Raw genomic sequence first — 24,038 nt, 5'->3', positions numbered from 1 at the left:
GGGAGACAAGTAGAAATTCATTTTTTTAAATGTATCATTGTTTATAAATGGTAGTCCAGGCTAAATAGAGCACTAAAATCTCATAATCTCAAGGCAAAGCAAAACCCATTTATATAAACAGAAATAAAACAGGAAGTTTACGAGTGTTTCTTGTGCTGGCCCTAGAAATACAGTGCTAATGAGGCAGACACTGCCCTTGCCTCCTAGCATGGCCTCGTTCTAAAATAGTGAGTCCAGCACCTGTGTGTGTGGGGGGGGTATGTGGGAGTGGCTTGTTCAGACTGTACACGTCTTCCTTGGAGATTGCTTAAACACTCCTTAATTGAAATCACTTTTTATAAAGAGGTTATGTAGGATGCTATTTATGGGCATGTACTAGGCACGTGAACAGCATAGGGGCAGAAAAAAGGTCGAGAACTTCTAGTACATAGGACATTTACTCCAGAAAATTGTACCTACTCATCATCCATCCATCTGCTCAACCAATCAGCAGCATAATAGTAAAAAGGGCAGAGTTCACAGAAGAAAACAGAAGAGGTTCCTGTGCATGAGAGACCAGGTTGCTTCCCGAGAACAGAATAGTATTCCTGGGAGTTGGCCAAGGTCAGGAATCTGATGGAGGAAAGGAGTTCGTGGACCAACCTCCCGGAGTCTTACACTTGGCCTGCATCAGGCTGTGCTGCGGGCTCACCAGCAACCTGATTGGGGGGGGGGGGGGGGGACGACTGTGCTGAGTGTGTTTCTGCCGCCACCAGAGCTGGCTGGCTGCTCTGCCCTCCAGTACTCCTGCCTCCCCTTGCCCCACCTGCCTGGGTCCCCCATTTTCCTTTCTCTTCTTTTTGTCTCTGTCTCATTTCCCCTCTCATTTCTATTCTTTCACCATTCACTATAAAAATTGAATTATGTTTTATTTGTAGATAATTCAGTTAAAACATACTATGTTTATTCTTTGCTCCTTTTAGCATGTCAGTCATGTGACCCAGCCACATGGTTCTCTTTCTCTCCAAAACACTTAGGGGTATGTTTAGTCACTGTTTTAGTTTGTAAGCTCCTGAAATGTGATACACCAGGAACAGAACAGCTTTAAAAGGGGAAATTTATTAAGTTGCAAGTTTACAGTTCTAAGGCTTTGAAAATGTCCAAATAAAGGCAAAGCTATGAAAATGTCCAAATTAAAGCACTAACTAAAAACCATCTAATCAAAAGTTACCACCCACAATTGGGTGGATCACATGGAAACCATCAAAAAGGTCCCACCCAGCAATACTGAATGAGGGTTAAAGGACATGGCTTATCTGGGGTTCACCACAGATTCAAACCAGCAGTCACCATCGTTCGATAGAATCACTAATGTAGTAGGCACCCAATTAATACTTTCAATGGACTCTTTTTGATAACTAGATGACTAACGATCCCTATTTTCTCTTCTCTCTCCATGTGTGGAAAATGGCCCTCTCTGCATTTTGTAGCTGAACTCCTTTGAGCAGCTTTGCATCAACTACACCAACGAGAAGCTGCAGCAGCTGTTCAACCACACCATGTTCATCCTGGAGCAGGAGGAGTACCAGCGCGAGGGCATCGAGTGGAACTTCATCGACTTTGGCCTCGACCTGCAGCCCTGCATCGACCTCATAGAGAGGCCCGTAAGAATATCCTCTTGATATCTGGCTCCCAGTTCCCTTTCAAGTAGTGCCTGTCCTTTATTCCTTGGCATAATCTGAGACAGAAACCATCCTGCCTAATCAGTGTTAAGATGATTTTTCAGTGTAAGTTTTCTAGGAAGGTGATACTCTGATGAAATAACTATTTAAAAAGCAGGTAGCACTCCAGTAAGAGTCTTCTCTAGCTCTCCATTCTTTCAGCTTTCTTCCGATATTTGCATGTATGACAGACTGAAGAATGGGCTTTCGCCTCTCGGGGCGACTTGTACACGTGGCGGTCACAGGCACCGTTCCCCCAGCACCTGTCATGGGGTTTGGTGCTGGGGGAACCAGCCACATTTCTAAGGCAGTGCAAAGACATTTCACTTAAATCCTCACACCTCATAAGTACAAATGATTTTAACTGGAAATTTCGGTTGTATTTACTATTTTAGGGACAGGTGTTTTTGGAAAAACACAGAACTGTGTAATTCATTCACATGTGAAACCCTAAATGATCTCAAACAAACATTGCTGATTTGGCTGTGTGTTCCCTGGCTTAGCTTTTGCTCAGCAAGGTGTTAGCTTCATTTATTTTGCTGTATGCAGACATGTAGTGAAAACTCAAGCATAATTAAGCACTGCTGTGCTTGATTTACATAAAGGTCTAATCTTGGGCACATCAGTGATGCTTCCACAACAGCTCAGGGCTGTCTTCTCAGGTGTTTTTCTTGCTACTCAGTCTCTGGTTCTCACCTACATCTCACATATTTGAAGGTGTTAGAAGTACTGGCTGTAATCAGTACATGGAGGTAGAAAGGAAGGGAGGCGGATTGGAAAGAGAAAGAGTGGTCTAGAAGGTACCCACTGCTGTTCGAGGTATAGTTCCACCACCTTAGAAATGTGGGATTTAAGGGAAGTAACAGGTCCTCTTCCTTTGACTCATGCTTAAGTGATCACTTTACCTTTCAAGGTACTGTGGCTGCTTATTTAGAGACAGAGTCTCTCACATTGCCTGCAGTTGGGAGGAGACCTGCTTCTGGGTACCTGTGGTATTATTTAGAAGCAGCATTTCAGGGCAGACCAGTAGGAACTTCCAGTTCACTTTCATTGCTGCACAAACACGTGAATACATCTCCTAGCTGCTGTGTTGCCAAAACAAAAAATTGTCTGGGAGTTATATAAATGTGGAGATGGAATATGCTGGTGACTGTGACTTGTTTGAGATGGGTGTTTGTGTGTCCCTGTAACACTGGAAGTCCCGCAGTGGAAGAAGGTGATGGCTGTGTGTCAACCGATATTTTAGGGTAGAAGAGAACCCGTTCAAGTTTCTAAGTCATTCTGTTTGTCTGTAGGCATCACTGTGCCTAAATTCTCCCAAATGGAAGACTGTCAACCCTATTTTTTAAATATATTTTTAGAAAGTTTAAAATCTCAAGTTTTTGTGACCTTTACATGAGTCTCATTGCATTTCTTTGGCTTTATCTTTTAGGACAAAATACATCATATATTGTTTTTCATACTCTTCCCTCTCACTTGGTAATTTTATCCTTAATAGTTAGTTCACAAAACAAATGAGGCCAAAAGGATTTGATGTGTACATTTTCAATTATTTTGCAGACATTAAGTTTAAAAATTGTTGATGCAAGAAAAGATCGAGGCAGCAAGAATTTATTAAATACCTGGAAATGCAAAGACTAGGGGTACAGTGGGGGGATGTGGAAGGGACTGCCTGGCCCGGTCATGGCAGTGTCATAGAAGGTGTCGAAGACGTGGATGTTTTTGGAGCATTCCGGGGCTAAGTTTTAGAAATAGAAATTAGATGAGCAACACATTGCAAATGGTGTTTTAGGAAAATGATTCCACCAGGATCTTAGGAAAGACTTGGAATGGGGGGGCATCTGATTTGTGCCTGGATATTTAGAACAGTAAATAGAACTAATTCATTTATGAATTAGTTTATGCAAAGCCAGTCTCCTCAGCAGATAGCTACTTAAAAGTACCCAGTTTAAAGGTGCATGGTTAGCTGAGATCCTGGCGTCGAAGGGCAAGATAGAATAACTGAAAAGGAGACACCATGTAATAAAGGACATTCATAATCATGCCATCACTGAGTCATTTAGAAAAGACTAAATTGTATTTGAAATCCTATACAGAATATTTTCATTAAAGAGGTTAAAATAATGATAGAAAGATGAAAATGTTAAAATTGTGATAGAAAGATGAAAGTTTCAGTTGTCATAATATGGAACTTAATTTCTCAAAGTTGTCAGATGAATGGGTATATTGAGCTATCTGCCACTCTGAACATTTGCTCCTCCTCTAGGACTACCTTATCCTACTTACCTTTGACCAAAATGTTCAGGTTCTTTTAGATGGAGGAGCCGCAGCAGGACTGGTCATGCAATAAGGGTCTCAACTGGGCTCACTGTAGCTCTCTTACCTTCTCCCTGCTGGAACTCTGCCTGCCACCACCTTTCTCTGACCACATTACTATAATATTTTCTTTATTTTTAACTAAAACCACTAGTTCCTTTTTTAAGCCATATTTGTCCATAGCCATGTCTTCTTCAATAAATATAAAGGCTTTGTAAGATATAGAAAACTGATCCTAGAGATTTATTCAAAAAGCTGACTTCCTAGGTATGGCCTGAAATTGGTGCAAGTTCATCTCACAAACTTGCCGTGTTTGCAATATGGCAATAAACAGGGCCCAAAGGCACTATGAAATAGACCACACCATTTAAAGACTTCATTTAGCTTTTTGCGATTGAGATATAATTCACATACCATAGAATTCACCTTTTAAAAGTGTTCAGCCATCTAAATAATGATTCCAGAACTTTTTTTTCTTTTTCTTTTTTTAGTTTGTAAGCATTTTTTTTTAAACCAAAATACCCTACTGGGCATGAACGAAGAAGCCCTTCAGTGTCCCCTCCAGGCAGTCCTGCCCCACACCCTCCCTTGAGACATCACTGGGTATGGTACTCCCTAAAGCATTCGGCGTGGATGCCCTTCTGGCACTTCTCACAACACATGTTGGTCTGTGAGTGGCAGAGTGCACGCTGGGGCCTCTTGTCCTGGTGGATGGTCCAGTAACTGATCATATCAAAGCAGCTCTCAGTTTCCAGCCACCTGCTCATCTCCCTTGAGAAGGTGTCAGCACTGCTCACCAGATACACACAGGCGATGTATCTCCGGAATGCAGGGAGGTCTACCTGGGCGTCTTGGCAGCAAAGCCTGTGCAGCTGCCGCATGTTATTAAGGGTGGCATTGATGACATAGCCAGTGAAGCTCGAGTACAGATTCATGCCCCGGATCTTCACCTAGTAGTTGGCGATGTTCTGATCCATCCAGCTGACACCTCCCACCTTTTCCCGGTACAGCCTTCCCAGTGACAACTGGTAGACCTGGGTCCATGTGTTGGCTGCTCCCTGGTACCGACTCATCGGCTTCGTCAGCTCTGTGCCTACTGCACTGAAGCAGATGTTGACCACACTGCTCTCATGCCAGCAGCACACAGTGATCTCCTCACCCTCACCCACTTTGTAATCAAATAAGCCCCTCTTCATTTTTTTCAGCTTCTTGGAATCTTGAAGGGACCATGTCTTAGTCCTGTACTCACTGATAGTTCCTGTGGCCTTTACCCTCTTTTTCCTCAAAAGGGACATCAGCTTGACACTTGTAAAAACCTTGTCAAAAACTACGTGGTATGGGGTGGGCCATGGTGGCTCAGCAGGCAGATTTCTCACCTGCCATACCAGAGACCCAGGTTTATTCCCAAGGCCTGCCCGTGCGGGGAAAAAAAAAAAAATTCAAAAGATATGTGGTATGGCAGGCAGCCTTGCTGCTGAAGTGCATCCACAAATTTTATCACCATACTGCCTCCTAAATCCAAACCCTTATCTGGCTTGGTGAACAACATGCCCTGAGAAGGCTAGAATCACACTAAATAGCTTCTGCTGGTTGTCACACACCAGGTCTTGTAGGCAAGTGGGAAGGCTTTCCCATGTGCAGCTCCTTGGACCCTCCCAACCCCTTCAAAGTAATCACACATGGCTCTGCAAAGCTGTAGAACTCTTCCAAGCGTGCATGCTTTTGGAAATTGCAGTGTATCCAGATGAACTGGATGCCTTGGCATACCCATCAGTTCATCATTATCTGCAAAATGCAGCTATGAGAAGATCGATTCAAATCTGTCCCTTCTAATTGCATCAGCCACAAGGTGGTGATGTGAATCAGGAGATATGTCCCAAAACATTCTTCTTCTTCTCCTTGGATAGCAGATGTACACTTAAAATTAGAATGCCCAAAACACACTTTAACTCCTGGGCTGTGAGACCCAGGTTGAAATTTTTCTGCCAAGCATAACCAATGAAATTAATGGTTCCTTTGTCAAAAAAACTATTTAGAGAAGCTCAGTTCTGGCTTTTAAGACACTTGATATGAGGATCTGAAACTGTCCAACTGCCAAAGTCTGGTCAGATATCCCTTTTGGTCCAAACACGCTGTGAGATCCAATGCCTGTCTTCTGCCTCTTCCTCGCTGGCTGCAACTCCAGATTGCTATTGTTTTCCCAAGTGCCAGAGTCCTCAGACACAACAGAGGCATGCAGTAGGCTTGCAGGCAGGTAAGCGACTTGCTGGCCATCTTCATCACCTGCATCCTCATTGGTGAAGTCCCCTGCAGCATTCACAGGAGGCGAGATGAAAATCCCCCCCGTCATTGCCAGACTCTTCTTCATTTACAGCATTGAGAAACTCAGGCAGCTTAGTGGATTTCACCTTTGAGTGTGCCTCTCACTTAGCAGTGGTATGTCTTAAGGTTGAAGTCATGATGAATTTTGAGCAGCAGATGGGGTTGTCATCTTTGCTCCTAGAGTCTGAGAATTGGACACATGGGCTCTTGTAAAAACTCATGTGGGCAAGTACTGAGATGGCCTCATCAGTGCTGCAGGGGTCCCACAGCTGTTCTGCAGTGATGAGGGAGTGGAAGGGAGAAGGTCTCTCTGGGTACAGAAGCACACACAGTTTGCACATCTGTATAGGGCCAAACCCGGGCTGGGTGACCGCTCTGGATGCCATTACCAGTGCTGAGCCAAGCTGCTAAACAGAGCTGCATCCACAGCCACGCCCCCGGCCCACCTCAGGGGACCCGGATCCTGGGGCCATCCAGACACGGGGGGGGGCCAGGGACCATAGAGATGCCCTGGCCTCCAGAATGCCTGGAGCAGCCCCGGAAGTGCTCCGGGGTGGGAGGGGAAGATGTAGAGCTGTGCCCCGTCCCACTGTTTTCACTCGCACCTCTTGACTCCATGTTCACCTAAACACTCTCCTCCTGATTCTAGAACTCTTTATCATCCCAAAAAGAAACCTCATACCCATTAGCAGTCACTCCCTCCAGCTCCTGACCCACCCACTAATCTACTTAATATCACTGGGCTTTTTTCAGTGCTCTAATGGAGTGACGTTACAGACTCACTAATGGTTGTTAAAACAAATATATAAAGTGATTGATGAATTATTTCACCAAATATGAAGTGAGACATTTTATTTAATCATCACTGAAACAAAAACTTAAGCTATAAAATGTTAATTAGGCTATAAAATGTCCAAAGCATTCCAGTTAGTTGAGGTTCTATTCTAATTTATCTAGCCAGTCATTGACAATGAATAGAAACATTCAAGTTCATCGCTTCTTCCCCCAGTTCCTTTCTGGCTTCTTTTACTTGCTTTTGTGGGTCCATCTACTTGAAATTAGTTTACTTAGAACCCACATATTGGTAAGTTTATGAGATGAGTTGTTCATTTCCTTACCAGTACTTACTCAGCAGTTTGAGAGCTCAGTCTTCCAATTATAACTAGTTATTGCTTGGAGATCACCTTTCATCCTAGCAGTTTATGTACCATGGATCTTCATAAAACTCAACTCGTTTACGAAGTTAAGTTTCCAACGCCCTTGGGAAAGCTCATATTTTAAGTGACAGGCAAAATGTGTCCACCCCTCTCACCTCTCCTTATCAGGCCAACCCCCCTGGCGTCCTGGCCCTTCTGGATGAAGAGTGCTGGTTCCCTAAAGCTACAGATAAAACCTTCGTTGAAAAACTGGTTCAGGAGCAAGGTTCCCACTCCAAGTTCCAGAAACCTCGGCAACTGAAAGACAAAGCTGATTTCTGCATCATACACTACGCAGGGAAGGTGAGAGTCCTTGTGCTAAAGAGCTGCATGAAAATTGCTGTTTGACATTTTTACCGCATCTTATGAAAGCGTTACAAAAGGGCTGATAAGCATTTATAACTGCTTAAATGCCTTACAGTTGCATCACTTTTAAGACGACCAGTTTTGGGGGTTATTCTAGGAAGGTTTTTGGTAAAGGCTTAAACCATTTTTGCTTTTGCTTCTGCTTCCCGCCCGCCTGGCTGAGCGCGCAGGTGGACTACAAGGCCGACGAGTGGCTCATGAAGAACATGGACCCCCTCAACGACAACGTGGCCACCCTCCTGCACCAGTCCTCCGACCGGTTTGTGGCCGAGCTCTGGAAGGATGGTAAGAATGCGCTCATGTTTGCAACTCAGCTTGGCTGGAATCCTTTACAATTAATGTTTACGTATGGTTCCTATGTATGTGTATATTTTACTTAAAAACTTTTTTTCCCTAGAGCAGGGCTGCCGGTTTATCGGAATTTATCCGTTTTAAGTATACTTGGGTAGAGAAATGGGAGAGCGAGATAGTCTGCCTTCTGGGTCAGATGCTACAGGGAGTGTGGGAATGTCCTGAGCCCAGGCCATAGAGAACTACGCAGGCCTCAGACCACCCTACCCCCATGCAGTTAGAGTCTAAGGGTGCCGGGACACAGCCTGAGAAGGCCGTACGTGTGCATTTCCCCAGTATTGAAGATACCCAGTTCAGCTGCATCCCCTTCCCCACACCTGGCCCCCTGGACTCATACAGAGTGGCTGGTGACTCTCAGGTACGCTCATACACATCATTTGCTTTTATTTCCATCACTCTGTCATTCTTTTGGTTACATCAACCTCCAGTGAAAAGTCCAGTGATTTTGTTTTAGGCTAGCAGGCTTTACTAGTAGCAGAAAAACAAAATGTCTGTGTTTTCATGCATTGTGGAAGCCAGTACCTTCCGGTAGAGCTCAGCGCTCCTGCTCCATATCGTCCTGGTCCCGTCACATTCTTTATGGTCATCGACCACGCAGGCCCCTCAGCCCTAGAGCTGCCTCTGCCCAGGCCTCAGGCCTGTCTTGGTGGCCTGGCTCACTTCTGCTTTTAATGTAGCATCTCTAGACCTTCTAATCTGGCTGCCTTCTCCAGAGGTAAAGGGGAAGAAACACAGAAAGCACCAAAGAAGGGGGTTAGGGCAATTGGGACAAAAAGAGAGAGACCTAAAAAAAAAAAAAAACACAGAGAAAATGAGCGGAGGAGACGTCACCACCAAAAGATAATCTTCCCCAGACTGGCCACATGCATGAGATCAAGTAAACGTTAGGGTGCTGGAGGGTGCTGCACACAGACAGGTGGGTGTCCTAGGAAGAAACTGTGTGCCTGAGATTGAAAGGGAGGGGTAAGCAAAAAGGGTAGGTTCCACCAGGTGAAGCAGAAACTTCTGATCTTTGAACCTGTAAATGCGAACTTTCAGCTGCCTGCCACATACCTGCTACTGGTGATGCTTCCTGAACTCCAAGAGAGGAACAGGCCCCATGTAGAGTTTGCAGTCCTTCAGAGATGAAGTCCTCTCTCCCCATTATTGCTAGGAAACATTAGAATGGGATATAGACACAGGACAAAAGCTGCAGAAAAGATTCTGAGCTTTGGATGCCAGAAGACAACAGTGCTAGAAAGACCAGCAGTGTGAATGCAGGCAGCACATGTCACAAAAGAGGAGATGGGTTATGTAGTCAGTGACGGATGTTTACCTTCTTTAGGAATTAATTCAGAGTGTCTGGGGCAGTCTGCAGGCTACAGGGTCAACACAGTACTCAGTCCCTTCCAGGTCTCTTTTAAGCTCCTCAAATGCAGGAAAGGGAGTAAGGGACATAGACAGATTGTTGAGGGCCAGAGGTTTCTGGAGGTGCCAGACATACAACAAAGGAAGGGTTGACCTTTTTTTTTTCCTAAGGTGCTCAAGTAAAATATCATGAAAAATAAGGTGATTTTTCGTATCTTTGAAGGATATTGAATAAAAGTCACACTTCGTGGGCACTTACTGACTCCCAGCCAGTGTTTTAAGCCCCAGTTGACAAGCATTTACTTGGTGATCACCCCTCAGCCCTAGGGGGGGTGAGAGGCACGATTGAGGACGTCACTGAGCAATGAGAGTGTTTCCGTAAGTGCAGCTGATGGGGGTAGAGGGGACGGGTGGTCTGGGCAGCAGAATGACCCCAGCGTGGTCCCAGGATTACCCAGCAAGGAGTCCCCCAAGGGTGATGTGACGTGCCTTTCTGGCTGTACAGCCAAAGGGGATGGGGGTAGGAAATGAGGCTGGGATTGTAGGTTGAGACCAGACTGTAAGAAACCCTGTTTGCCCATCTCAAGCTTAACTTGGACATTGGTAACTAAATCGTGTGAAGCTCCCCGAAGGTCTGTGAGCTAGGGTGGGCACCTAGTTTGAACTCAAGGAAGTAAAACTGACAGTGGTTTGTCCAGTGGATGAGCATGAGAGACTCCAGAAGGGGGCGTTGAGTTCATGGGCTAGCATGTGAGGTGACAGCCAGGGGGATGGAAGGAACTCTTGAGAAAAGGGAGCAGAAGAGTTGGGAGTTTGGCCATTGATGGCTCAAAAACTGGTTTCCTCTTAACTTCGTTTTGAATGAGAAGAAAAGCAGGGATTTGGAGAGTACTGAGAGTATGATAAAGGGAATTAGGTCTTGGGTTTACACACTTGTTCTGACTTACTGCTTTTCGACTGCCTTGTTTTGTTCATTCCTTAACTAAAAATAGTGTTGTGAGAAACACATCTTGAGCACTTGACCCCTTCATTCAATGCTCTGTGTCTAATCATGTGCTTACCACTGTAATAATCTGTGAGATGGATTTAAAATCAATGAAAGACATATCCCTGCCCTTCAAGAGCCTGTAATCCCATTGAGAAATCAGGGTATGCACACACAGGGATCTTCATCTTGGCTCCCAGATTCCTGGGCTTCTTCTACTCTTCTCTCACTTCACACTTCACTATCCCCAGATATCAGAGAAGCCTTCAACAGCAGTGGTTCAGAGTTTTAGGAATGGAAGACTCAGCAGGCAAGGGTGGAGGTGGGGGCTGGGCAGCTTTGTATCTCAGATGAGATGTCTTACAAATAGAAGCACGTAAGCAGATTCCTTAACTGAATTTCTGTGCTTTCCACTTACTAGATACCAAAAAGTTATTTAGTCCATTATATGTGTGCTTAGAGGACATTCTTGCAAGCTTCAGTCCTGGCACGAGCCCTTCCATCTGTCCCTGTCCACAACACTGACCCTCAGACTCCACTGTTTATAGCCCCTGGCTTTCTAAAGATATGCAGCTTGGGGGGGTATATGCCCACTTTTGTCAAAACAGACTGCGAAAAATCCTGTTCACCCTGCGTTTGATTTGACTCTTCCGGCTTCTGCTCTAAAACAGCCCTATGTGTTTGCCATCCTGATAACGTTGCTAACACCAGGAAACACTGCGGTCCCTCTGCTTACTTGGACAGGGACTCAGTTGAAGCTCCAGAGAGGATCTCACAGGTCCCTCTGTCAGGAGGGCTGACCTTCAGAGCGGAAGGCAGGCAGGGAGACTGAGCCCCTGTTGTCCAGTCTCAAGGACTGTATGTTTCATACATGACGTCAGTGCAGGCACAGAAGTTTGAAGAGGGTTCTAAGGTGGAAAAGTCTTCACTGCTCACTCTGGATATAGAGATCCCTTGATAAAAGAGGAGCTTTCTCTCTAGGAAATAAATTAGCCCTTAAAAATCATGGAATTATTTTCCCCTTTTTATACACTTAAGTGCAAAAGCCACTGACATGTAGACAATTAATTTAATGTAGTTTGCCTGTGAAGATGTAATATCTTGAATATAAAACAGTTTGTGTTAAAATAGAGATTGTGCTAAGAGTTTAGAGTTTGCTCAAGGCCAAACCAGGAAAATACAATTTATTGGTGGCAGCCCTGCCCTAGAGATTCATAGTGCCATACTTTTTGCTAAAAGATGTTGTTTGGGGATCTCTACTAGTTGCAAAGGACTTCTTACCACTTTTTGAGGCTTATGTAAAGCAAAAACTAAAGACTGCATTTTCATGTAAATGTGCCTCCTAGGATTTTTCATGAGTTACAGTATGATCGATAAGTATCATGTACTTACAGTTTGAAATTATTTTAAATTTAATTGGCAAAACCATGTAAAAAAAACTGTATATCTGGTTGCAGATTTTCACGTTTTGCTGTAACAGACTTGAATTTTGGCTTCCTTAATGATAGTTAACCTATCTTACAGGAATTCATATTTGAAGTAAATTGTCTTACAGAATCTATATTGGAAGTAAAATTACACAGCAGTTTGAATTTTTGATGATAATAGCTACTTACACTTAAATTTATCAAAGTGCTCTTACTGCAGTCTTGTCCTAATTTGCTGATTGCAAGATAATTTTATGATAGATAACTCAAATAGTAACTTGTTATTCTTAGATTTCATCTTTCATTTACATGGGGATAATCATTTAACATTGATACGCCATATTGCTCATACCTGAAGTTGGGGGTGTGTTCTTTTGAGCCAGATTAAATTTGTTTTATAAAGAACCTTGTCCAAATGTGCAAATTCTCTATCTAAACAGTAATGTTTGCATGGGATCTGCTCAGGACTACTTTTGTGATGTCGAATGTCTTGCACACTAACTGAAGTGTTTGTGTATTTGCTCTTCTGTCCTTCTGTTTTTGCTGTTTCTCTGCTTTAGAGATTCAGAATATTCAGAGAGCTTCTTTCTATGACAGTGTTTCTGGTCTTCATGAGCCACCAGGTGAATGTATGGAAAGCCTGTAGGTCTTCCAAAAGAGAAGGGCTTTAAGCCCACAAGAAAGCCGTGTGGGGTGCTGGCCGGGGGGCTGGGGAGGGCAGGGTAGAGTGGGGAGGTGGGGTGGTCTCTGGTTTCTGTTTTGTTTTGCTCACAGGCCTGCATGAACCTTTCATTTCATGCTCACTTTTATTATTCTTCAGGGTAACTGTTTAGTGCATAAACAATTCACTCGCTACTGCCTACACATTGCTGCTTCTTTATGCATAGCACTTACAGCACTGCACATCAGAAGGTACGTCATTGCCTTTCCCGAGAATACCTTTTTGATACACAGTTCTCTAAAGGAATTTAGGAATTGATCTGCTAAATATTTCCTTTGTCTTTGAGTCACCTTTAAATTTTTCAACTCCAAGGAATTCCAAGGCATTTTTTTTCTTTTAACACTAACATGTTGTGAACAAACAATTACATAATTTATCTCAGGCATGTGGGTCTCATCATTGTACCTTTTGTTTGGAATTTGTGTATATATCTAGCTACTTGGTCTTTTCTTTTGAACTGAAGGTACTGAAACTATCTACAAGGCATGCTAAGAGAAAGGGAAGTGTTGTTTGAATTTGCCCATTGAACTCAGGGGGTTTGGACCCTGAGGTCTAAATCCTTAGCCCAGCCACGGTTAGTAGGCCCCAAAAGCTCAGCCTAAAAATGAAGGTCACCCAACCTTCTAGCTGTTCAGTGAAATTGGCAGGTAGCAGATTTCAAAGATAATGTCAAATTCATATTTTGATTTGGAACATGAAAATGCCAAGATCCAAATCCATCACAAAAGTATAGTTTTAAAGGAATGTGCCCACTTTAATCCCAAGTTACGATTCCTGCCATCATATTCTAGCTCACATACTACAAAAGTAGGTTGCCAGCATGAGGATTAAGGAAAAAAAAAAAAAAAGAAGAAATATGCCAGAGAAAGCCTGAGCTGGAATGAAGATTTCATAGAACTCCAAAGGAAGGTATCTTCAAACACAGTCATCTTTGGGCTTGGGGAGAAATCAAGGAGAAAGAAAAATTTTATAGTCTCCATGGGACTCGTGCTCTGTAAGGTTGGCACTTGGTCCTTTGGACTTTCTCCCTAAATAGATTATCTGGTGCCCTGTTTAGATTAATTCCCCTCAACTTTTTTGAAATTCTGATTTCTTAGGAGCTCGGGAGAAGGGCAGTCCCTGCCTTTGCTCACTGTCTCCTCAGCACCTGACACAAACAGGCTCAGCAGGAATGAGTTGCTGAGTGAGGGAATGGTTGGGTAGGTGGCATCGTACACCCAGTTTTCAGATGCAGTAGCTTTGTCTTAACGCTCTCACCTGCCTTTCCCTCTTGCAAAGCATATACTCTTCCCCGTGGGATTGCTGTCTTTTGAGTGTAGAGAAGAGGTCTTTTTCTGTACAGCAGCATCTTGTGCAGGTGTTTTGGATGATGTCTTAGGTGACGTCAGTCTGTCCAGGAGCAAGCTCCCTCACCTCAGCGCTGGAAATGTCCCTGGTGCCGTCTTTCTTGGTGAGGGCTCCCTTGTTTGAGCCATTCAGCTGAAGCAAGTCTCAGGGGTCTCAATCTCTTCTTCTCCTTAGGGGTCCAGCCATCCCTCATGGTGAAATAATCTGCTCTTTGAAATGATGTACATTAATTCTACAGCAGAATGTCTGTTGCCTCACAGTGTACATATGGATTCAAAGGAGGTCTCAGGAAAGGGCAGTGTCTAAAAATGTCAGGGCTTCAGCATTTTCTGTGATTTCTCCGGAGACAGTGGATGAAGGAGTTTTTAGGGATCCAGATTTTGATTGCCTTTGACATGCTGATATGTAATGAGCATCTCTCTAAAGGAGATAACACAAAGCTCATTTGCATGCTGTGCCAGGTACATTAATGTTGGGAAAATAGCATTATGAAGGGCATGCAGTTTTTGAGAATAAAACTAACAGCTGGGATAAACATTGGTTTCCAGAAGTATTAAAGGACCAGGGTAGAAGAGAAGGGACCAGGAGGAGAAGCAGATTCCTAGAGACAGAAAATAGAGTTCATACCAGTTTCTGTTATACACAAAAGGACTGTCTTCTTCCAAATATATTTTCAAAGTCTAGAGCTGTGAGATAAACCAGTCAGGGAAGATGCAAGTAGGGTGAACGCAAGGATTGTAACCTCGGTTTACAGTCAGGGCTTTTGCACTGAAGATTAGCCTATGGTAACAGGGACTGTCGATGGCTGTCGACCCGATCCAAGATGTGTTTGGGCGGGGGGGGAGTTATGTACAGACTGCCTTAATGCTATTTAGCTTATCTCTGCATTTTCCTTTGCAGAGTAGTACCACTTAGGTTCTTTGAACCTCCGTGAGTGCCAGATTGCAGCTGAAAAATTTAGAAGAAAAAGGAAAATGTGAGAATTTCATTGTTGATAGAGAAATTCTACCCCATCACCAAACTTTCAGTCTTTCTTAGAGGCAGCCCCTGGGACAGCAGCACCTAGCTGGAGACTCAGTGCTCTCTAGTCACCCTCCCATAACCACTGAAGTCCCTTCTTGCCATGGTATAGGGGAAGCATAGAAATGAGGTTGTTCTAGCCACAGAAACTTTGAACCATGGTTTTGTTCTTGTCATTGTCGTCGTCGTCGTTGTGGTTCCCAGTAAGTCATTAAGGGTAGCTCCACTTAAAATCAAAAAGCATGACTGTTGAAAGTAACCATTGGATCTCCTTACAGATGATAACCCAGTGGTCATAGCTCAATTTTAAGTGCTGTTTTAGAACCCTTGGTTTAGGTCTGACACCATTTATATCCTTAGTTAAATTGTCAACATTTTCAGTAGATTTTTTGTTGTTGTTGTTGTTGTCCTTGCAAAGTATTCTGTTTCTTCACTTTTTTTTTTTTTTTTTTAAATGAGCCATGCCAATGCCTGGGAGCTCAAGGCAGAGCAGCTTTCAGTGTCTGCCACTTGAGTTTCTGAGAATGAGGGAGACAATGGTACTTAGCTCTTTGGGTTCTTGTGTGCTTTAGATGAGGCAGTGAGAGTGTGTCCCTGGTGTGTGGGAACCATTCAAACGTGGTATCTGGATTTGCGGTGGCCACGACCACCTCCGCCACTGGTGTCACTCCTGCACCATTGGTGCTACTGAGAAACCTAGCAGGTGTGTATTTCTTAGATTTTTATTTAGTGTAAGTCCACAGACCAGGCGATGTGCATTTGTGCTGTGCTGTCCAAGGCCAGCATGAATCATTGGGACCTGCCAAGAAGGAGAACAAGAGCCTGAGCTCAGCGGAAGCCCCCAGGAGTGGCTTCCTGGTGGCCCCTGGAAGGGATGGGAGCGTGTAGGTGAGGGCCAGGGAAGGGCACAGTGTTCAAATTCAGCCAAGTGCTTGGGATAAGGACATGCTTTTTCCTCTTAAATCACATGCTTCCTTTCACCCTCTGGACTTCCTGGAATTTTTCTGAGAATTTCCAGATATTCCAAAACAGTTAAACAGCTTGGTTCTACCAGCTGTTATGTACCCATTGTCCTTGTTTTTTACTCTGTGATAGGGGTAGCATGGAGATGGACTAGCTGAAGTTAAGATTGTTTCTAGGAATTCATAGCAGCTACACATTCATTTCCAAGTCATTTTTTTATCCCTTAGCATTTCTGTCTAGGTGAGGGTAGAGCTGTCTTGATTTGTTTAAATGGGTGTTGATGGAGAGCCCGCCATCTGCTGGGCACAGGGGGTACGGCTGGAGGCCTTTTGCAAGGCTGTCACAATTAACCTGTGAGGTTTCTCCCCTTTCTTCCGGTTTCTAGCTGTATTAACTAGAGTGAGTTTCAGTAGAACTGGCTTAAATACTTCAGAATTAAATTGACTAGTACTAGTATTTTGGCCCATATGCAGATTTGACAACCATAAAAACCTCGTAGACCTTTGTCTCCTGCGATTGTTCCCTAGAACAAGAGCCAAGTAAACATTCTCACACTAGATGATATCATTCTTTATTTGAAAACTGTTAATGGCTAGATGAAATCAGGATTAAAAATTGGATCTTTTCTCTGTAACTTATAGATTTCCAGTCTGTGGAGCACAACTAATTTCTGACTGTTCAGATTAGTTGATCAGATTTTATAGATTCATAAATTGGCTATTAGCATAAAATACTTTGAATTCTTTTCAGGCTGGGGGGAGTGGGGGAGGGAACAGAATCATAAATTTAAATGCCTACTGACAACCCTAACAAGGTTTTCCTAACACTTTGGAGAAAAGCTGTTTGTAACAACCAGAGGATAAAGAGCCAGTCTGTATGCCAAAACCATGACTTGAAGACACTTTCATTTTTAGCACATCAGATCCTAGAAGGAGTGGCACTGCTCATTTCTCGGAACTGTTGGAGTCTTGTCTTTGCATTTTTTTGCCTTTCTCTGCTTCCTGCTTTAACTGTTTCTAAGAGGAAAATACCCTCTTAGAGATTTTCCTGTGTTTTGATTTTTATCGAATAAAATCATGTATATTATTAGTGTAGCCCAAATCATTTAATTAATTTCCCAAAGCATTTCTCTCTTACCTACCGGTTTTGCTCATTAGTGCAACCTGACCCTGAGTTTAAAATTAAATTTTTGAATGATAGCTAAAAGAACTAAAAGTGCTAATTTTTTTAGGAAGCTGAAAGTCTAAAGCACTAATTTAAAAAAAAATAGGAAATTTAACTTTACCCTACTAAAATTGAACCTGAAGATCAGAGTCATTACATTTTTTTGTTTATTACCCAGAAAACCCTGCCGGGGACTGCATTAGTCACAGATGCAGAGTCGTGTGTCACAACCACCCCTGCTGCCCAGGGTCCTCAAAACCCCACACAGCCGAATCCCTGCAGAGTAAACATGTTGCCCTCTCCATCGTGGTGGTCATGATTGTTCTTCTGGTAAATTCTGTGTTCTTTCAGTGGATGACTATTACATGGCTGCCGTGTGCCTGGTCCTGTGCTCAGGCTGGTCTTGGGAGGTGGGGAGGCCGTACATACCCTTTGTGCTGAGGGTAAGCAGGGGCTAGCAGCCATGGGAACAGCCCCTGAGGCCCTGCGCCTGCCAGATGCCGCAAAAGCTCAGTCCAGTGGGGACGAGACCACAGGAGTGTGGAAAGGTTATCATGGAATCTTTAGTGGCTGGTTTGACCTAGGACAGGGAAGAAACCAGAGCCTAGGAAGACTTCCCTGAGAGAGTGAAGCAAAGGAATGGAAATTTAAAAGGAGTTTACTGGGGTGACTGGGGCTGGGGGGTGGGCCTTCCTGACAAAAAGGAGAGGATGGAGGGCATTATTATGTCTGAGAAAACACGACTTTTTGTATGATTGGCGTGTGTGTGGATAAGTGGTGTACCAGGTACGTTTGTTGAGCCCGTTTTTCAGGCACCTCGACTCCAGAGGGAGGTCATGTTGGCTCCATCTCACGGAGAAGGAAACTGAGGACTGGCGACTGCCCCAGGTCTCACAGTTCATGAGCGCATGAGTGGCCACCCACTAACATTGGGAGAAATCAAAAGGTTGTCAGTATAGCGATAAATGACTTCTTAGTTTTATCTTCCAGAAATGGGATGACCTTATAATTTATCATCCTAACTGAGACATTTCCGAGGGGAAAGTGAGAGCTGCTCATCGTCACCCTGGGGCAGAAGGCACGCATCAAAGGCTCGGGTGGGGGGAGCAGGGTCCGAGGAAGGGAGGAGGTTATTGCAGAATCCAGGTGGGAAGGAGGAGCCCACAGTAGGGCAGTGGAGAGGAGGTGATGGCATCTGGGAATTTAGCTTGGCCAGTGTGGTGATCACTGAGACATGAGCCAGGGGGCCCAGCTGACCCCTGGTTCTGGCCTGCATTGCCAGGGGTTGTGTTTGGATAGGAAATCCAGGAGGAGGTCCAGGAAGAAGGGCGGGGTAAAGAATGTGCTCTGCTTGAGGAGGCGGACCCTCCGTCCCTTCTTCCATTCTACCTCCCTCCTGTTTCTGGTCGCTTCTCCTCCTCCTTATCCAGCTCCTTCTCTCTTGAGCTCCTTGAGGCTTGGTCCCAGGCCCTCATCTCTTTCTCTTCCTTTCGGTGGTCCCATCCAATCCCATAGCTTCAAGTACTGTCCATGAGTCAACAACTCCCAAACTGTCTGTTTAGTTCAGCTCTCTCTTAGCAACAGACTGGAATATTCAGTCATCGACTTCATCTCATCTCCACTTCAGTATCTCACAGGAGGCATCCCAAACTTAGAGTTCAAATTCTGTCTTCCCATCCACAAAACCCACTTCTACTGGCCACTCTGTCATTGAAGCCAAAATCCTGGGAGTTATTCTTGAAAAGCACGTTGATTCTCCCACATCAAACCGTGTTTTGACTCTGTCTTCTCAGTAATCTCACTAGTTCAAGCTCCCCCCATCTGTCCTAGAGCCTGGACCACAGCAGTGGTTGTCCGTCCGTTTCCTACCTTCACTTACCCAGTCCAGCCAGCGTGAGCTTCCACCTTCTGTGCCTTCTCGTCACCCCAGGTTGGTCCATGAGAACCCAGTGCCATCCCACTTGGGACTCTTTCTCCCCTCATCTCTTCCCCCACCCTTCCTCCTTACGCTGTCTCCTCATTCCTGCTGCTTCATCGGCACCAGCCTTCTTTCACTTCATCCTACCCCTGTCCCTTCACACTGACTGGTCTGCTTTCCACTGACTCATTCTTTTTTATTTTTTTCCTTTTTTTTTTTAAATTGCAAAATATACCATATATATATTATATAAAGGCAATAAATTTCAAAGTACGTTTTAACAAGTAGTTATAGAAAAGATTTCAAAATTTGGTATGGGGTACAGTTCCACAATTTCAGGTTTTTCCTTCTAGCTACTCCAAGACACTGGAGACTAAAAGGAAATACCAATATAATGATTTAGTGTCACTCATTTGTTAAATCTTGTCTTCTTTGTTATAACTCCTCCTTCTCCCAGTCTTTAGGGATATTTGGGTTATGCCCATTCTGATATTTTTTGTTGAAAAGGGGTATTGACAGTATGGGATAGGGGGATAGAACTGGTTGATGTTCTTGGAGAGACTGGCACCTCTGGGTGTCAGGACTTATTGTGCCTCAGAACCATCTGAAGGTTTTAGATTTCTGAAAAGTAAACTTAGTGCATGAGACTTTTGTAGAATCGCACATAGAGCCCTGGGTGTTCTTTAGGTTAACAGGGATGATGTTGGTTGGGGCTTGGCAAACCATGGTAATTAGCATTATCTAGTTGAAGCTTGTGTAAGAGTAGCCTCCAGATTAGCCTCCCAACTTTATTTGAACTCTCTTAGCCACTAGTACCTTATTATGTTACATTTCTCTTCCCCCTTTTGATCAGGAAGGCATTGTTGATCCCACGGTGCCAGGACAGGCTCATCCCTGGGAATCATGTCTCACGTTGCCAGGGAGACTTTCACCCCTAGATGTCATGTCCCACATAGCGGGGAAGGTAATGATTTTCCTTGCAGAGTTGGGCTTAGAGAGAGGGGGGCCACATCTGAGCAACAAGAGAGGTCTTCCAGAAGTAACTCTTAGGCATGCCTATAGGTAGGTTAAGCTTCTCTGCTACAGAAATAAGCTTCATAAGAGCAAGCCTAAAGATCACAGGGTTGGCCAATTAACTTAGGAGTCCCTAGCATATGAAAGAGTATCAGGGGTTTTCCAGGTGGGAAAGTTTAATAGTTTCATATTTTTTTCCAGTCCCTCAAGGGACTTTGCCAATACTTTTTATTTATCTGCCAAACATACACTGGGATGTATCTGGGTATTACACTAAGCTATACAGAATTACAAGCTCTTGTTTCCATTCTGGGCTCCATGTGTTTGGGTTGTTAAATCTAACTCAACTCCAGACAGGTTGAGTTAGATTGTGTCATTATCTTATTCTTATCCTTTAGGTATTAAATGTCACTTCCCTTGGGAGCTCTCTAGTCACCCACCTGTCTCTCAGCATTCTGTTCTCTTCTTTCAGGGCATTTCTCGCTACCTTAAGTTATAAGTTATATTTCATGTTTAATTCATTTATTCACTGACATACATATATCAAGCCTCTGTTACCTGCCAAACATCATGCCAGATGCAAGGGCTGCAGTGTTTGCGAAGAACGACACACTAGGCACATGATGAGAATTTGTGGAAGGCAGGCACTTTGGGGACATCTGGGTGGAGATGCTTGTAGAGAGTAGGATATAGTCAGGTGTATCTAGTGAAAGTCATAAACAAGATCGTTCAGGGTGAGACTACCATTTGAGAAAAAGCAAGCAGTCAAGTGATGGATGTCTGTACTTGCATCTTCCCTTATTCTAGAAAGTATTTCATGAGTTGAATTTGGATCCTTAGTGAGTGCCAATATGTCCAGAGCCAAAGTGCAGTCACCGAGGAGTGACTAGAGTAGCTTGAGCGGAAGATGGAGAAACAGGGAGGTGAGGTTCATAACAGAAGCCAGGAGTGGAGAGAATTCTCAGAATGCTGACGTGATGGTCATCAGTTATGTGTACGGTGTCTAGAAAAATAAGAACTGGATGGTGTTATTGTCTTGGCAATCGGCTAGTCATTGCCTGTGTAGTATTGGGCAGGACAGAAGGAGAGGGTGGAAGCCAGTTAGCTGCAGAGGGAGAAATTAGTGGGTGAGGATATGGAATGGCGAGTGTAGATGACAGCAGAAGGAAGTTTGGGTGCATGCAGGGTTAAAGGAAGTTCATTTGATTTGTGGGTTGGGCAGGCATGGGATTGGTGCTGTTCTCTGCTGAAGTACGGAGCAAGTGAAGGCACAGGAGAGCACGATGGTCAGTGAGGTGGGTGATGGGAGTACAAGCAGGAGATAGCTTGGCCTAAACCCTTGAGCTATGTCTTTGCTGGAGAGAGGTTGTTATAGAATGTGTTGCAGGGGAGTGCAGTGCTTGGAAGTTAGCCAGATTGCACCACCTTGTCCCAACTTCCATTTAAGACCTGCCCGGACCACGGTTGAAACTTCATTGATTATTGGGAACTAAATGAGATCTTGCTCTTAAAACCTTCCACACAGTGCCAGGTCCCCATGTGCTTTCTGTTGTGCAGAACCAATGGAGATTGGAGGGGCTGTTAGGTAGAAAAGTCACTAATAAGGATAGTTCAGCTGATAGTCTGATTGTTTTAAAAATATTTCAGTCATGGGTTTCATTCATTTAACACAGTTTTTTAATGAGAGCCTCTTATGCACCACATGTGTGACTGGTGCGTGCGCCGGGCTGGCCTTGTTTATTATCTCATCATTTGAAGAATTCGGTCTATGTGGATAATGTAAAATGTTAGCTGCTTTAATAAAAGAGTAACATCTGAAAAGTTTGACCATTGAACGAACACATAGGAAGCCTAGGCATTTGTTCTTTGCAGAAAGTTCCCCCTGCATTGTGTTCCTGCCCTTTCATAAGTGTTCTTCATGCTTTAAGGAAAGAGCAGAAGACATACATACTGCTAAAAAAAACTCTGAGCTGATATAATCTAATCTTCCAGCATTTGTTCCTGAATGTTTAATGCCTTTTCTTATTGAAAATCTAATGACTAATTAGAGATTCCTCTGGTCCCTAATCCCTGGGCATATTCATTAAGTGGATTTACTTTGTTCATTCAAATATTTTTATGCATATTTTGAGACTTTGTCACATTGTCACATAGTCCATGTATCAGTAAAGCCAGCCAGTGATCTTTCATTTACAAAGTAACTGTATATGTAGCAGTCCAAAGGGTTATCAAAGCCAGTGAATTCCTGTAACTAGCACAGTGGAAGTCATCTGCTGGTATGTGTAGTTTGAAGTTATCAAAGCACTACAAGATCTTGCCATAAGAGTGTTTGGCTGTTGGTTCCACGGCTTGTGCAGTGTCTAATATGCTGACTGCCTTACCTAGATGGCACTTCTTATCATTGTCCCACAAAGCTTGTGCTGCTGCACTATCACTGTCTTTTCTTTCTCCGCGAATGAGTCGGATTGGCCTTATTTCCCTCTTCTCGTTCATGTTCCCCAGTGGACCGAATTGTGGGTCTAGATCAAGTCACTGGTATGACTGAGACTGCCTTTGGCTCCGCCTACAAGACCAAGAAGGGCATGTTCCGTACCGTCGGGCAGCTCTACAAAGAATCCCTCACCAAGCTGATGGCAACTCTCCGGAACACCAACCCAAACTTCGTTCGCTGCATCATTCCAAATCATGAGAAGCGGGTACGTGGCAAGCAAAATGTCTGGCTGGTATATAAAATCAATCTGTGTTGGGTTACAAAGATTAGACTGTAAAACTGTCGTGTTCCCGGTTAGGCTGGAAAACTGGATCCGCATCTGGTGCTGGACCAGCTCCGCTGCAACGGCGTCCTGGAGGGCATCCGCATCTGCCGCCAGGGCTTCCCCAACCGCATTGTCTTCCAGGAGTTCAGGCAGAGGTACCTCTCACTTTCAGGTGTTTTTGGATATGTGTCAGACCTTATCTTGATGTTAATCAAAATGGTGAGCTAATGAGGAAGGATTTTTCCTATTCCCTGGATAATCCAGTTTTCCATACTTTAGGGGAAAAAAATATTACTAGTCAAGAATATTAAGTGTCTGCTTTATAAAAAGACAGTATGCGAATAACTGCTGTGGGTGCTTTAGAGAAATAGCCCCTGTCCTCAAGGCGCTGATATGTTAGTAGCATACAAAGCAGAAGACTTACTCATTTAGACAATTCTAGCTGGCATTTAAACATAGTTATTTTAAAAACTGGTTTTTAGTATATGAGTAATGTATGTTCCTTTTAGGAAATTTGAACATAGAGAGATGTAAGAAGTAAATAAAAATGATCTAGGAGTGACTCCTGAAAATTTGTGGGATATTTCTTTCCTGCTTTTTCTATAAATATATGTATGTGTGTGCAGGTGTTACATATATTCCTAATATATATATACACGTATGTTCTTTTTTTTTTGCATGGGCAGGTACTGAAAATCAAATCTGGGTCTCCAGCATGGCAGGCAAGAACTGTGCACATGTGTTCTTTAAAAAAGCATAGGGGCTAGGATAGATTAGAACAGAACGATTAAGAAAAACAGAGAGACGTTCAGAGTGCAATAAAAATGAATGAGAGGGTGGTGCAATGGTGGCACAGTGACAGAATTCTCGCCTTTCATGCCTGAGACCCAGGTTTGATTCCAGAGCCTGCCCATGCCAGGAAAAAAAAAATGAATGAGAACAAGTGATGGGAAATAATTATTTTTAAAGTTTGTTGAACTATTTTCTTTTTTTTTTTTTTCTTTTTAATTATTTATTTTTTTTACATGTGCAGGCACCGGGAATCGAACCCGGGTCCTCTGGCATGGCAGGCAAGCGTTCTTGCTGCTGAGCCACCGTGGCCCGCCCGCTATTTTCTTTAATAGT

General features: G+C 43.8%; 1 protein-coding gene across 4 annotated transcripts in view; it reads left to right on the top strand.

Moving 5' to 3' along the window:
* MYH10 (myosin heavy chain 10) overlaps window positions 1-24,038 on the top strand; it is a 176,560-nt gene that overhangs the window by 109,293 nt on the left and 43,229 nt on the right. For 3 of the 4 annotated variants that reach the window (XM_077165944.1, XM_077165942.1, XM_077165943.1), the window contains exons 13-17: window positions 1,470-1,643; window positions 7,664-7,837; window positions 8,071-8,185; window positions 22,660-22,853; window positions 22,947-23,068. In XM_077165944.1, coding sequence (XP_077022059.1) covers window positions 1,470-1,643; window positions 7,664-7,837; window positions 8,071-8,185; window positions 22,660-22,853; window positions 22,947-23,068 — 779 coding nt within the window. Of the gene's footprint in view, window positions 1-1,469; window positions 1,644-7,663; window positions 7,838-8,070; window positions 8,186-12,570; window positions 12,634-22,659; window positions 22,854-22,946; window positions 23,069-24,038 lie in introns of all 4 variants that reach the window. The other variant, XM_077165945.1, reaches the window with a different exon arrangement.

Source organism: Tamandua tetradactyla, chromosome 6 (assembly GCF_023851605.1).
Source record: "Tamandua tetradactyla isolate mTamTet1 chromosome 6, mTamTet1.pri, whole genome shotgun sequence".
NCBI classification, from domain to species: domain Eukaryota; kingdom Metazoa; phylum Chordata; class Mammalia; order Pilosa; family Myrmecophagidae; genus Tamandua; species Tamandua tetradactyla.
This window is presented reverse-complemented; position numbering and strand designations above follow the sequence as displayed.